We start from the raw sequence: 14112 nt of genomic DNA on the forward strand, positions 1-14112 counted from the left end.
TGAAATTCTTGTCTCTTCCTCTGAAGCACCTTCATCCTTCCCCTACACCAGGTACCCAACCCACCTTCCTCTACAGGAGGCAAGAGCAGTGACCATGGGCTTCAGAGGAACTCTGCGAGGATGAACACACCACCACTGTAACAACTTAAACTCTAACAGCGCGACTTAAAGCTTAGATTATGAATCAGTGGCAGCATCATTGCAGTGAACTACTAATAATGACAGCTGTACTTTGATTATACTATTCAAACAAACCCCAGGCTCCATGTGCGTGGTGTCCCCATTTCACAACACACATCCACTCCAGGGCTTCAAGTATAACACAAAACAAATACATCAAATATGTAGTAAAGCTTACTCATGTGCCAGAAAGCACATGAGAGAGATAATCTGGCTTCAGGTGGACCCAACAGGTCTCCCATTTACATGAAAGACTCTCTGGCCTTATCTTGCTTTGCTATTCAAAAACCTCTTCGCAGTTTCATCACTGGCGTGAGGTACTTTAGGATGGCTGCACAACCCAAATGAGGGGATGAAAAGGAGTAGCTTGGACCTGAGTCACAGAGGATTTTGTATCGATTGTCCAGTATTTGCAGGAGAGCAAAATCAAAGGATTGGTTTAAGGAACAAGCGTCCCCATCTTGAGAGACACAGAACTTGAATGAAAATCTTTGTGTGTTCCAGGACAGGCTCCCAGGAGGAGCTAAGGCATTTAGGGCATCACAGAGGATGCTGAGCAGGCTCCAGCAGCTATGCAGGAGAGCTAAGGGACTCCCACAGCTTCTGCCCTAAGAGCTTCTGTTTTTCAGGAAAGGATCCCATATGAGAGGGAGGCTACCAGGAAAATTACCTGGTGAGCCCTGCCCACAGCAAACCCCGCCAGCTCCACTCCAGCGGCTGAACGCCTCGGCTCAGCCGCCTCCCTCCTCCGAAGTACAACGCTGCCATCTCCTGGTGCAGCTGGATGCTGCTCCCACACCATGGCTGTGATTCAGAGACGCCCTTTTGGGGTTTGGGCTCACAGAACATAAAACACAGCGACTGCGATGCTCGTGGGTGTTAGAGAGGGTCTGAGGAGCACAGCAGAAACACAGAGCTCCAAAGCTGGACTTACAGAGGGTGAGATTTTATAGAATCCCAGAGCAGTTCGGGTTGGAAGGGACCCTGAAGCTCATCCCATTCCACCCCTGCCATGGGCAGGGACACCTTCCACTATCCCAGCCTGCTCCCAGCCCCAATGTCCAGCCTGGCCTTGGGCACTGCCAGGGATCCAGGGGCAGCCCAGCTGCTCTGGGCACCCTGTGCCAGGGCCTGCCCACCCTCCCAGGGAACAATTCCTTCCCAAGATCCCATCCAGCCCTGCCCTCTGGCACTGGGAAGCCACTTCCCCTTGTCCTGTCACTCCAGACCCTGGCCCCAAGTCCCTCTGCAGCTCTCCTGGAGCCCCTTTAGGCCCTGCAAGGGGCTCTAAGGTCTCCCTGGAACCATCTCTTCTCCAGGGTTAAGCACCACCAGCTCTCCCTGCCTGTCCCTCAAACCTCTTTATGGGTCTGTTCACATCCTATTTCTGCTCAGAACTTTTTTTAAAAACTCATCTGTCCTAAAAAGCACAAGGTATAAAACTTCCCATCCCTCACTGGTAATTGACAGCAATTCTTAGGTCACCCTGAGTTTGAAGCCCTCCGTGTTGCACATCAATCAACAGAAAACACTTGGCAATCTTCAAGGAGCAGCAGGTGCCTTGCTGTGTAGGGAATGAGAACAGGGAATAGATGTGATTCCAGCCAACATGCTCATGGGAAGGACAGGGAGACCTATACGCAGTGTTTGAACAAACACATATGCTCTGAAATACGCAAAGCGGCCTTGAGAGTCCTCATGAAACAACTATGGGCACATGAACTGAATTCCAAAGCTGGAAGTGGGGAAGACAAAGCCTAAGGAAAGAACATCGAACCTTTGAGAAGTCTGAAATATTACAACAGAGCAAAGCACTTCTCGTTCCCGTGAAGTCACACAGCAGCTTACAACAAAGTAGTACAAAGCTAAACTGTGCATATCAAGAAATATGTGAACTACGTGGATCTGTTTGAGTGTGATTTGAAACTTCCAGTCTCATTTCCCACTGAAATGCCTTACTTCTGCTACTTTGCATAAAACAAACCAAATTAATTTACATAGCAGGCTCTGATTTTCCTCATTTATTTTGCTTGTCTCAAGCAACCTGCACTGGTGTTAAGTATCAGCCATTTAGAGGAGGCGGATGAGCTCAGCCACATGTGACTCCTCACAAGCATCAGTATACATCATCAAAAACACCAAGAGCAGCTATTTTCTTCTTCCCACACCTCCGCTGTCCCCACTCCAAGCAAAAGCACGAGGAAAACAAAACAACAAATGGACTAAAACTTTGGAAGTTCCACAGCTATCTTACATCCCTCCAGAACTTGTCACTGTCTCATCTGCACCCTGGGAAATACTCAATATTCAACTGGCTATAGGCCTGAGCAAGCTGGTCCATGTGGATATAAAATACTACTTGAACATCACCCTCATTCACCCATTCTCCTGCCATGCCTGGAAACACAACCACCTCTTTTCACTCCCATCACCAGCCTAACCAGCAAATAACACGAGAAGAAATTAACCTTTGTTACCTATCTTCAGAGCTTGAGAAACGAGCTCGTGTCCCTTGTAGCTCAACTCCTGCCTGCCATTAGAATAAAATACCTTTTGCCTCCCTTGCTTTTGAGGAGTTCCCACTGGTACCCAACAGGGGCCTCGTGAATTTCCTTAATATATCCACTTACCTTTCCTCTTTTTCCCAGGTTTTCAAACTGAATGTCCCCAAAGGCATCGGTAGGAAGCTCCCTCGTGTGCTTCTTGTAGTTCCATTTTTCAGTGGTGTTAACCTGAGTGCCCTCTATGTGCTGATTTTCAGGGTATCCACATTTACATAAGTTGCCCCTGAAAGAAGAGTGAATAGACATGAGACCCCTGAGGAATCCTGAGCATGGGAAAGTGAGCTCTGACAGCAAGGAAAGCAGCAGGTGGAGCTGTAGAAGCAGTTGTGTCCGGGACTCTACTGGGATTTGCCACCTGACAAAGCAGAGCAGCACCTAATCCTGCCTCCTCCCCCATAACCTGCTTCTGCCCAGCAGTGGGAAGAGGAATGCAGCTCGGGAACCAGGCTGTGCTGAGGGATGAGCTGGCACTGCTGGATGGGCCTTACCTAAGTGCCAAACCAAGGGTCACCAGCAGTGTAATGCTACACTCTACAACTCAGCACTGAAATGAAGAAATCAAACCAGAACGTGGCACCAGTGACCTCACCTGCTGCTAACCCGAGGTGTACGAGGGGTTTCTTCCCCTTTTTGTGCTCTTAACCACACAGGATGAGTTCACTGCATCTCCTCTCCCAGGTAACAAGTGACAGGACAAGAGGAAAAGGCCTCAAGTTGTGGCTGGGGAGGTTCAGATTGGATAGCAGGAAAAAAGAAAATTTCATGGAAAGGGTTGTCAGGTATTGGTACAGCCTGCCCAGGGTTGTGGTGGAGTCACCAACCCAGGAAATGTTCCAAAACCACGTGGATGTGGTACTTGAGGACAGGGTTCAGTGATGGTGCTGGGCTGACTTGATTTTAAAGGTCCTCTCCAACATTAACAAATCTCTGATCCTCTAATTGCTACGTGCAATTGTTTTCCCTCCAGCTCGGGGTCTGGCTGCTATCTAAGCACACCCAAGACACTCATTCACATCAAGAAGGAAGGGGCCTCAGGTCTCTGAGCAGGTTTTCCAGGCCGTTTGCTCTGTTCCCAGCCCAGCACACGGCTGGTGCATGGCAAGGTGTGCAGGCACTGCCAGTGCTCTCCTCACCAACACAAACTGCAGCAGGGCAGGAACAATCTGCACTTGGGTTGTGCAGCACGAGTAGTTGGGAAGGTTAGGAGAATTCTTTTCCTAGGAAAAGCTGCAGCACTATCCATGAAGTGCTTTCCATAGTTCATATTCCTGCTTCCTCCGAGGAACAAGGAGGAGGGGTAATTGCTTGTCTCCTTTACAGAGGTTTTTCCTACTCTGCTGTAACTTGTAAATCAAGCCAGCTTACCTTAAAAATATCTAGACAAAAATAACCCAGCAAGTTCTGCAATCCTTTCCCAGTGGGCCTGCAGGAAGAGAAGCTGATGAGAACCAGCTGCTCCATCCTTCGTTGGTGCTTTGCCAGACATCCCATTTTTGGTGGCAGAGGAGGACCCTAAGGGAGACTTTCTGAAATGAGACTAATTTCCTTCCCTCTCTCTGAGGCATTTTTCCTCCCAGCTTCAGAGAAGAGCGAGGTCAGAGAGCTCAATATTAGGATTTCTGCAGCTGTGTTAGTTTGATCACTTTTCTCCTGAGACCAAAAAAAAAAAACCCCAAAAACCCAAAGCAATGTTATGGTCCTCAAACAAGCACTGTACAGGTACCTGTGCCTGAAAATGGATTTTCCTCCTTTACTTTGACTGCCTCAAGCAACCTGCAGTGGTGTTAAGTATCAGCCATTTAGAGGAGGCAGATGAGCACCCTCAGGAAGTTGCATCCTTCTGAGACCATCAGCCTGAGCTAAACCTAGTGTCTGTGTAAAGGCTTGTGCATGAAATTTGTGATTTGGGTTTAAAAGGAAAATTTAAATCATGCAAACCTCTGATACATACATACCTTGTCATACACCAACACCAGAGCTGCATCCTTAAAAGCACCTATATATTGCAACAGTTATGCTTCAAATAGGGGAATTGGTATTAAACCCTGTGACAGAGCTGCTGCAAGATCAGATCCCTAGTTTCACATCAAGTTACTTGTGGAGTAACTCAAACAAGGGGACGAAGGTGAGATTGCACTGCTAGATCCAGGCTCTGAACAAAAAAAACCCCCAGAACTTTACTCCTTGCCTTTGCAGACAGAAAGAGCCTCATCTTCCAGCCCCCCATTCTTGAGAAACAAGAGAAAAGTATCTCCTTACATTGACTTGGTGTCCTTTGTGAAAAAAACACATTCTCTCTTCTTAAAGTTTTCTTGGATGAAGTTGACCAAATCCTGGAAAACAATTTTTTAAAGTTTATTTCTGCTAAGTCACGAAACAGAAGAGACCTCAGTAACAGCACAGTCAGTTTGAACGCAAAGACACTGCTTAAAACACTACAGCAGTCTTCCCAATGATAAAGAAAAATAAAGATAAAAAACAAGAGAAGACAGTAACGTGCTTCAGGGTAGGGGCTGTTTTAATTCAACACACAAAGACCCCAGAACAACTTCAAGTCCTCCTTTATGGGAGCTCAGCAGAACAGGAAGTCTCTCCAGCTTGTTTAACCATTAACTCTTGAATTAACCTTGAAACTCCCCGGAGAAGCTTTCACACCAGGGGTATGCAAATTCATCCCTAATGTGCCTCTTGAGCTAAGAAAGCAACGAGAAATTCTCACTTGCTGATAAAGGGTTGGGGAGTTTTTTGTTTGCTTTCAAGCACAGCTTGGATTTGCGGGGCAAGACTTCACTCGGGACACAAAGGGAAGACAAGCAGCTACAGTTTAGCTTACCCATTGGTAAAAGAAGTTATTCCAAGTAGGAAAAACATAACAAGCATTATATCCAAAACAAGGAAAATGGAAGGGAATGCATTCAACCAGTAGAAGTCACAACCGTGCATGACCAAAAAAAAAAATAGAATAAAAGGAGGTTGAAGCACTTGCTGAAGTCCTAAAATCGGCCATCAGGCCTTCTGCAAGCCCATCAGGAGCAGGGAATCTGCCAGGCAATTGCTGGGATCAGCAAATCCTTCAGGCATGGAAGGATGTTTAACACAACTATATGCTGTCTGCCTTGGCCATCAAGCTGCGAGAAGAGCTTGGGGTGGTTCTTTATGCAGACAAACCTGTCTCTTGACATGAAAAAGGATTTCAAACCAGAAGTGACAAAGAAAGCACAATAAAGAGCTACAGGGTGCAAAATGAACACAACACACCGCTGAAGTTTCACCATGTCAGCTGCTGCTTGAGGGTCACTGGCTATGAAAACTTCTCCATAAAGGGAAAAGTGACAAATCCATCATCCTGCTCCCGATTTGACCGAATTCGCCACCACTGCGGCCCCTCCCGAGACACCAGCATGTACCAGGTACTCACAGCATCGCTGCAAGCCACGTCTATGCTGCGAGACATGCTGGAATACAGGAGCCTGGAACTCTCAAAATTGCCATTTCTTCGGTGTCTCATGCTGCCCATGGAAACCTGGAAAAGCATGGCAGAGGGGGAGATGGAGGAGCACTAGACAACAGCAAGGACACCTTGCGTCCTAGGAAGGCAAGGAAGAGGTTATTTGAACCCAACATAAAGAATTAGGAAGGGTATTAGTCCTAAAATGTGAAACAAAAATTCAGAAAAAAAAAAATCTTTTCTGTTATTTCATACCACAAAGAGACTTTTTTTTCTTTCCCCTCTCCAAAAGAGCTCCAAGTCAACATGCTTTGAGAAAGGAACAGACCTTTTATGCCATCCCATTCAAGTCATTCCTGTATCTTAACTCTTTTGTCTCTGATGAGCAAGCTCAGGATGTGACTATTCTGTGCTTATATACATGAACATTCCTTAATCCAATGTATTTAGAAATTAAAGGGGATACTAAGAAGAAACATTTCAGGCACAGAGGAAAAACTGCAGTGCTAAAGCAGTTGACCCCAGGAGTCTAGAGGAGCAGCACCCATCTCTGATTCCACTCCTGGAACAAGCACAGCCAACACGTGCAAGCTGAACAGTCAGGGGATTTAAAGGATATTGGATACAAAAGCCAGGAAGTGATCTGTGGAAGCAAACATTTCAACTACCCTCTAAAGCAGATCCCTGTGTTGAAATCACTGTCTTTGAAGGAGCATTACTGCACTTGCAGCAAAGCACAGAACAAAATCATATTTATTCTAACAAAAATATTTCAACTCCCTTCGTGTTACTCTGTAAATAATACTGGAAAAGGCCTTTTCCTGAAAGAAAAGCTGTCAGCCAGCTAACACGGGGAGCTCAGAGCCTACTTGTGCTTCCACCACTGTTTTCTCTCCTGCCTTTTCCCTGGCTGTGTGTTCTGGGTTTGCCTGCGGGGTGACACTGCCACTGCATGGCACACAGAACATCCCTCCCGGGCACAGCAACATTGAAGCATCACCCTGTAAACACAGAACTCCTGAGAGCCAAGAACCAGCAAGTGTGAACATTTCCTTGGGGCACTCAACACAGTAGGAATGGCACAGGCAGGGGGAAGCAGCAGCTGTAAACAGAATGATGAAATGTGATGTGAGCAAGCCCCCAAAGCAGTATGAAAAGCCAAGTTTCCACAAAAACATGTGTATTTATGTGTTATCGTTATTGCAAAAATCCTTTTTAAAACATTTTGTGTTGAGGGGGTGCATGATTGACTCAGTATTGTTTACTGTGCATGGCAGAAGCCCTCAGCTACTTCCCCCAAATTCTGCAGCATGCCCAGGATCTGTGTTGCTCTATCACTGGTAAGTGATGGAAGAGCACAGGAAAAGCCCTCTTCCTCCTTCCCAGCTTCTGCACGGAACAGGAGTAATTTCAACCCAAGAAAAGGCAAAAATACCAGGTTGGAAAGTGAACGGCTGGAAAGCTGGGCCCAGAGAAGGGGGGAACAGAATTACATCCAGCTGGTGGCCTGACACCAGTGCTGCTCCCCAGTCTGGGCCCAGTCCTGTTCCGTATTTTATCTTTATCAGTGATGGGGGTGAGGGGATCGAGGGCACCCTGGGGAAGCTGCAGGCCCCAAGCTGCTGGGCTGTGGATCTGCTGCAGGGATCTGCACAGCCGGGATCCGTGGGCTCAGCAAGGCCAAGGGCCCGCTCCGGTCCTTGGGGCACAACAACCCCGTGCAACACTCCAGGCTGGGGCAAGAGCAGCTGGAAAAGGCCCTGGGAGTGCTGGGGACAGGGCTGAACACGAGCCCAGGTGGGCGAGAGGCCGATGGCCGCTGGGCTGTGCCAGCCACGGTGTGGCCACAGCCCCAGGGCAGGGCCCGTCCCCTGCCCGGCCCTGCTGAGGCCCCTCGGGGCCGTGTCCAGCTCGGGGCCCTCCGGCCAGAGGGACCCTGAGGGGCTGGAGCGGGGCCAGGGCAGGGAACGGAGCTGGGGAGGGGCTGGAGCCCCAGGAGCGGCTGAGGGAGCTGGGAAGGGGCTCAGGCTGGAGCAAAGGAGGCTCAGGGGGGACCTTGTGGCTCTGCACAAGTCCCTGACAGGAGGGGGCAGCCGGGGGGAAATCGGGCTCTGCTGCCAGGAACAGGGACAGGAGGAGAGGGAACAGCCTCAAGTTATGCTAGGGAAGGCTTAAATAGGTTATTAGGGAAAATTTAATCACTGCAAGGGTTGTCAGGCATCAGAATGAAGGGGCTGCCCAGGGCAGTGGTGGAGTCACCTTCCACAGAGCCCCACCACAGGTACTCGGGATTCTCAGCCCAGAGGAACAACAACCACCACCCCCTTTCCTCTGAACCCCTCTGTTGTGTGATCTCTTCAGCACTGATCCAAAAGTGACCGAGGAGGAAAACCTGACTGACAGAGAATAAGGGACCCAAACCTGGTCAGCGCCAGTAATTGATAAGGGTACGAGGAATGCAGGAATGTTTATTCCAAAAAGGTTGTCTCTGACAGGGCAGGCTTGTCAAATAGGATACTAAGGAGAAGAGGGAAGCTGTACACAAAATACAGAGAAGCTCAAAACTGGCAAACATCACAGAGACATGAGAAAACACCTTGACAGTCACAGGCAGCAAGAAACTCCATGAAACTGGGACTTGGCAGCTGTTACAGGTGGAAACCTGAGGTTTAAGGACACTGGCAACTCTGCACTGGGAGATGTATTTCTTAGTTTCCTAACAACCCAGAAAGCAATTCTTAATGTTTCATATAATAATGTTCAGTGTAAAGATGGTTTTAAAGCTGTAATTCAAGATAAAAGCCCCACGGAGGGAAATTACGTTTAGGTCTGGATCGACGCAACTTATTTATCGACCGTTTTACTTGCATTGTTGATTTGTTTAATAAAGTTTAACACCAGAAAAGTGACTATGGACATAACTGTACAGAGAGAAGATTAAAAGGAAACAAGGGCATTAAATTATTAATTCCAAACGCTACAGGATTTCAAGTTTGCCTTGCTGCCTTTGTAAATAATTGATAAGAGCAAACATGCAGCAAACAAACTAAAACAGTTAGCGAGAGTGCAAAGAAACCCCCTGAAAACCTGGGATTTTAATTTTAAATTCTGAAAAGCCTCATTGATAGCACAGTATTTAGCTGACACCAGTGAGCAATGCCGTGAGTGTTGGCGATAACACAGCAATTATACAGATTTTAAAAGATGTGACACAGCTGCAGTCCAAGAAACAGGCAAACAGTTCTTTTTCTATCACATTTCCAACCCATTAAATTAAATATAGAAAATCTTTAAGGCACTGAAGCATAACTTTCTTAAAACAGCACATACTGGGGAAAATAACCATTAGATAAACTCCAAAATAATCCTCTAAAGTGTAAGACTATAACTTCCACGGCAATTCAAGGAGCATATTCCAAGGAAAACTTCGGCTTGAGATGACTTTAAAAAAAAAAATTAAAATCTAGCTCTAAAGAGACAAATGAAGAGGCTTTTAAAAACTTGCCTGCAACCGGAAAAGCAACACCAGCTTAATTCTCAGGAAGTTTCCAGATAAACATAACCACTATTTGCATTAACAATTCCCGAAATTGGCTTTATAAGAAACCTCTCCAACAGCAGAGGATGTCGCCGAACTTCAGCTGCAGCCGCTCCCACAATTTCAGCAAAATCAAAGTATTTTCTCTTAAGGACAGAAAAATCAACATTTGATCAGTAGCACAGACTTACCAAAGTCTCCAGAATATGCCCCAGGACTGCTTCTGCAATCATGACTCCAAGAGAGGAAGGCTTTGAAATACTCGAGCTGGCAAAGCCCCACCTTTATCTGTGTCATGCCTTCCTTTTAAGGGAGGGAGGGATCACGGCCAGGAGCAAGGAACAGCAGAGTTATTCACCAGTTACTAATGAAGGCTTAATTGCAGCAGGGTGCAGGGAATAGCAGCTGCAGGTTATTTGTGAGAGACGCTGTCCCACCTGCTGCCCACGGACTGCAGGAATAGACAACACCGCAGCTCGTCTGTGTCACCAACAGCACCAGTAAAAAGCCAGAAGTAAAAGAAAACGATTGTGGGAATAAATAATTAGATTTTAATGTAGCAGAAGATAATGAGACGAAGTTGTAAAATCAACACCTATTAATCTAATCTGCTACAAGGTTGTTGAAGCACTGTTGAGTGCAATAGAAGATTTTACAAGTGTTTTTACTCAACAAAAATCAGACTGTTCCTTAGTTTTTTGTTTTCCTGTTTTTCTCCAGCCTTTAACTTAAAGCTTCTCGCTCAGGTAAAAGCAATTTCTATTGCTGTGATAGTCAGTGACTCCTTGGAGAGATGGATTGTCCCCAGGCCACCTTCCTTGCAGAAAGCAGTGCTATCCCCGTTTGCTGCTGGAGAACCTTCTGCAGCCTCTTCATCACCCAATTTGGGCCACTTTAGGCCAGGTTGGATGGGACTTGGAGCAACCTGGTCTAGTGGAAGGGTCCCTGCCCATGGAAGCCATGGAAGGGGGTGGAAAAGTTGAGCTTTGAGGTCCCTTCAAATCGAAATCATTCCAGGATTTTAAGTCTCAGAGTCATCTTTCCTTCTGTGATGGAAGGCAGGTTTATTGTTTTAAATCTCACATTACCTTGGCATATACATGTCTGCATTTTCATGAGCCATCACTTAGGGGCTTCACCCCATTGGCAGCATCTAACAGCCCCCTGAAACACATGTGTGCTCAGCACAAAGGCAGAACACATCCAGTGATCCGCTGCTCCTAAGGAACACAAAGAAAACAGGTCTCAAGGACTTGCAGCTAAACCTGAGAAGGAGCTAAATGGCTCCTGTGCATTTTCTGTCACCCCATTTCCCTAAACCACAGTTCTCATGGACAGCAGCACTACGGTCATGCAGCAACAACATTCCTGAAGTACTGAACATGAATCTTTAGCGTGGTTCAGACCTGCGGATAGTCCCTTAACCACTGCCCTGTGAAACCTGCCTGGCTGGTAACTCTCAAGAAAAATAACTACCCAGTACATAAATGGGGAGCTCAACTATTCCTTTTAAAAATTCAGCTGCAGAGTTGGGGAACAAGCCCTTCTGTCTGATCCTCTTAGGTAGAGCAAACTTGGAAAAGAGACAGATTTTTGGAGCCACTTCATGGTTCTCAAGTAAGAAATTTGGCATCCCAAACATAAGTCAAAGATACTCTCTGAAAGTTTTTAGGGTAAGGATGATCAATATTTTCCAAAGACAAGAGCACCTCCACGGGCAATAATTCACACTTCCCAGCATTCCTGCATTCTTGGTCTGAGAATACACATACAGGTATTCCAAATCTACAGGAGTATGTTAATATTTACTGTATTCCAGCAAAATCAGGGCTGACTCCAGCAGAGAGATTTCACTAAACACTTGCCAAACTGCACAGCACGTCCTGTCTCTCCTAATTCACAGAAGGTATGTAACTGTGCTTTTGGACTAGACAGAGCTATTTGTGAACAATCAAAAAGGTGTTGTTATGGATCCTGGCCAAAGAGCTCCTCCCTGTCTTTCTGGTAAATGAAGTAAAAGCTGACATCCTCGGGATCCGAATCCTTCTTATCTATGCAGGAGTCAAAATGCAGCAAGCACTTGTGTTATTAAGAAGCAGAATTTCACATAGATACAAAAATATTTTCCATTGTATTGAGAGCAGTGGAGAGACTGTAAAGAAAAAAGATTCTTTGGCATCTGAAAAAGCCTTATGATTGTTTTAAAAGAAGCAAAAAGCCAGAGAGCAGATTTAAGGAAAGTGGTGCCTTTTAAGGCACCTTTTAAGGAAAGAGCTACAGGGATTTGAGCCCTGCAGCCCCCACTGTGCAAAAGAAAAGGTACAATGGGATTTGATGCAGTGGTTGGCAGAAAATCACTTTCTATCCCAGAACCTGTGAAAGCTTGAGAGGGGCTTCTTAAGGCTGAAGGAGAATTGACAATGCACCTGCGACATCAAGCAGTATCACAGAATTCCAGAATGGTTTGGGTTGAAAGGGAACCAAAAGGCCATCCCATTCCACCCCTGCCATGGGCAGGGACACCTCCCACTGTCCCAGGTTGCTCCCAGCCCCAATGTCCAGCCTGGCCTTGGGCACTGCCAGGGATCCAGGGGCAGCCCCAGCTGCTCTGGGCACCCTGTGCCAGGGCCTGCCCACCCTCCCAGGGAATAATTCCTTCCCAATATCCCTTCTAAATTTTTCTTGTTTCAGTTTAAAACCACTCCACCTTGCCCTATCACTATCTCCCTGTGTAATATATATTAACTTTCCTGTAGAGTTTATTTTGTGGGGGGGTTTTGTGTGTCTTTCTAAAACTAAGTTAGTCTCAGTTCACCACACCAAGCAACATTTTTAATGCCAAGGAGACTGTCGTGGGCTGGCAGCATTGAGATCACCATTAAAAGGAATGAAATCCTTTTCAGGAGCAAGGTTACTTTGCTAAGCTTTGAGCACACATTGGAACAACCTGGGATAGTGGAAGGTGTCCCTGCCCATGGCAGAGGGTGGAACAAGATGAACTTTAAGGTCCCTTCCAACTCAAACCATTCTGGGATTCTATCATTATTATCCCACTGTTTCAAGGCAATGTCTTACTGGAGATTTGAACGTGGGGTTTCAAAGCTTAGGCTTCACCGAATCTCATAGTTAAAAGTATGATGGATCAAATAGGCAAGAAACCTTAAATACTTACCCTGTTGAGTGCTAATCACCACCATTCCCTCCTGTCAACTCTCCCCACGGATTGCCAGAGAGAACAAAATGTCAAACACTGTCGCAGAACAGACAGGTACTTACTAATTACAGCAGCTCCAGCAGAGAGTTACATGGAGATTCAAGAACATTTCTGTCCCCAAAATCCCTCTGGATTTCTCTTGCTTTGGCTGCAAGCTGGTAACACTGCTCCCATTTCTGAGCAGGAAACAGGCACTGATGCAGTTGCACACCGAATTTCATCTGCTGTGCACGAGCTGCCTTCTGTACCCCTTTACTGCCTGTATAAAAGCCCACTTCTCCCCTTTCTATCCAAGCTGCAGAAACCCACCTTGAACAGGGGTAACAGCTTCTGTGTGGCTCCTCACCCTTTCTGTGCTGGGATTTTGGATTCAAAACCTCAATGGGAGCTCCAAGGTAACGCCTGAGCACTTCTCATCCTCAGAAGCGCCTCGAACATAAACGAGCACAAGCACATCAAACCTGGGGAGGAACACAGAGAATTATCTGCCATAGTAATACAGGCAACTTGTTGGCTTAATTTCGGGTTGCATTAAGGCACAGTAAAATGAGGAGCCACAGGTGCTCTTCTTCACTGCAAGAAGGGTCAATGGAACTACTCCAACTACACCCGAGTCCTCCCTGAAGCACAGGTGGGGTAAGTCCTGTTACATACAAGTTTGGCAACAAAAGCACAGACAGCACAACTTCTCTGGGGTCTGGGTCTTCAGAAATCTTGGGAAAGCCTGAAGAGCACTTTTCTGTGGTGACAACTGCTCAGGTTCTGTGTGCAGGCAACGCTTTCTGGTTCCTCACTTCTTCCTGCATTCAGCAAGGCCTGCTGGAGACGAACAAAGTTTCATAGCAGCTCCAGCGATTCTTACTCATTTTGAATGGAAGATGTTGAAGAATGGCAGATTTCCACCTGGCTGCTCGAGTCCCAGGGATTTTAAATTTAATATTAATTACTGAAAGCAGTTTTTAGCCATTTACCTAAGGATGTAAGAGACTATTCCATCAAGCCCACAATGATGCACTAAAGGACACACCGAAGAGAAGACAACCTGGTGCAAAATGGCAATATTTTGGCAATTACTGATGTTGGAACTGTTCAAAAAGGGGATTTTTTTAATGGAATTTAAATCTATTAGAAGCACTTCTGACTAGTCTGTCAAAGTAGCCTCGCTGAA

At 46.4% G+C, this 14112-nt stretch overlaps 2 protein-coding genes across 13 annotated transcripts in view; both read right to left on the reverse strand.

Annotated features, from left to right (window-relative positions):
* Window positions 1-14112, reverse strand: part of LOC116446882 — a 781927-nt gene that overhangs the window by 35304 nt on the left and 732511 nt on the right. The window lies entirely within an intron of this gene.
* Window positions 1-14112, reverse strand: part of TRPM8 (transient receptor potential cation channel subfamily M member 8) — an 86902-nt gene that overhangs the window by 26924 nt on the left and 45866 nt on the right. For 5 of the 12 annotated variants that reach the window (XR_004241419.1, XM_032115314.1, XM_032115317.1 and 2 more), the window contains 7 exons: window positions 13599-13763; window positions 13254-13405; window positions 10914-10950; window positions 10819-10840; window positions 6163-6267; window positions 5004-5077; window positions 2811-2967 (listed from right to left, as the gene is read on the reverse strand). Coding sequence is in view for 11 of the 12 variants with exons in the window: in XM_032115314.1 (XP_031971205.1) it covers window positions 2811-2967; window positions 5004-5077; window positions 6163-6267; window positions 10819-10840; window positions 10914-10933 (378 nt within the window). In the remaining variant the exon portion in view is untranslated. The other 7 variants (XM_032115315.1, XM_032115313.1, XM_032115316.1 and 4 more) reach the window with 6 other exon arrangements.

This window comes from Corvus moneduloides, chromosome 7 (genome assembly GCF_009650955.1).
Source record: "Corvus moneduloides isolate bCorMon1 chromosome 7, bCorMon1.pri, whole genome shotgun sequence".
Taxonomy (NCBI): domain Eukaryota; kingdom Metazoa; phylum Chordata; class Aves; order Passeriformes; family Corvidae; genus Corvus; species Corvus moneduloides.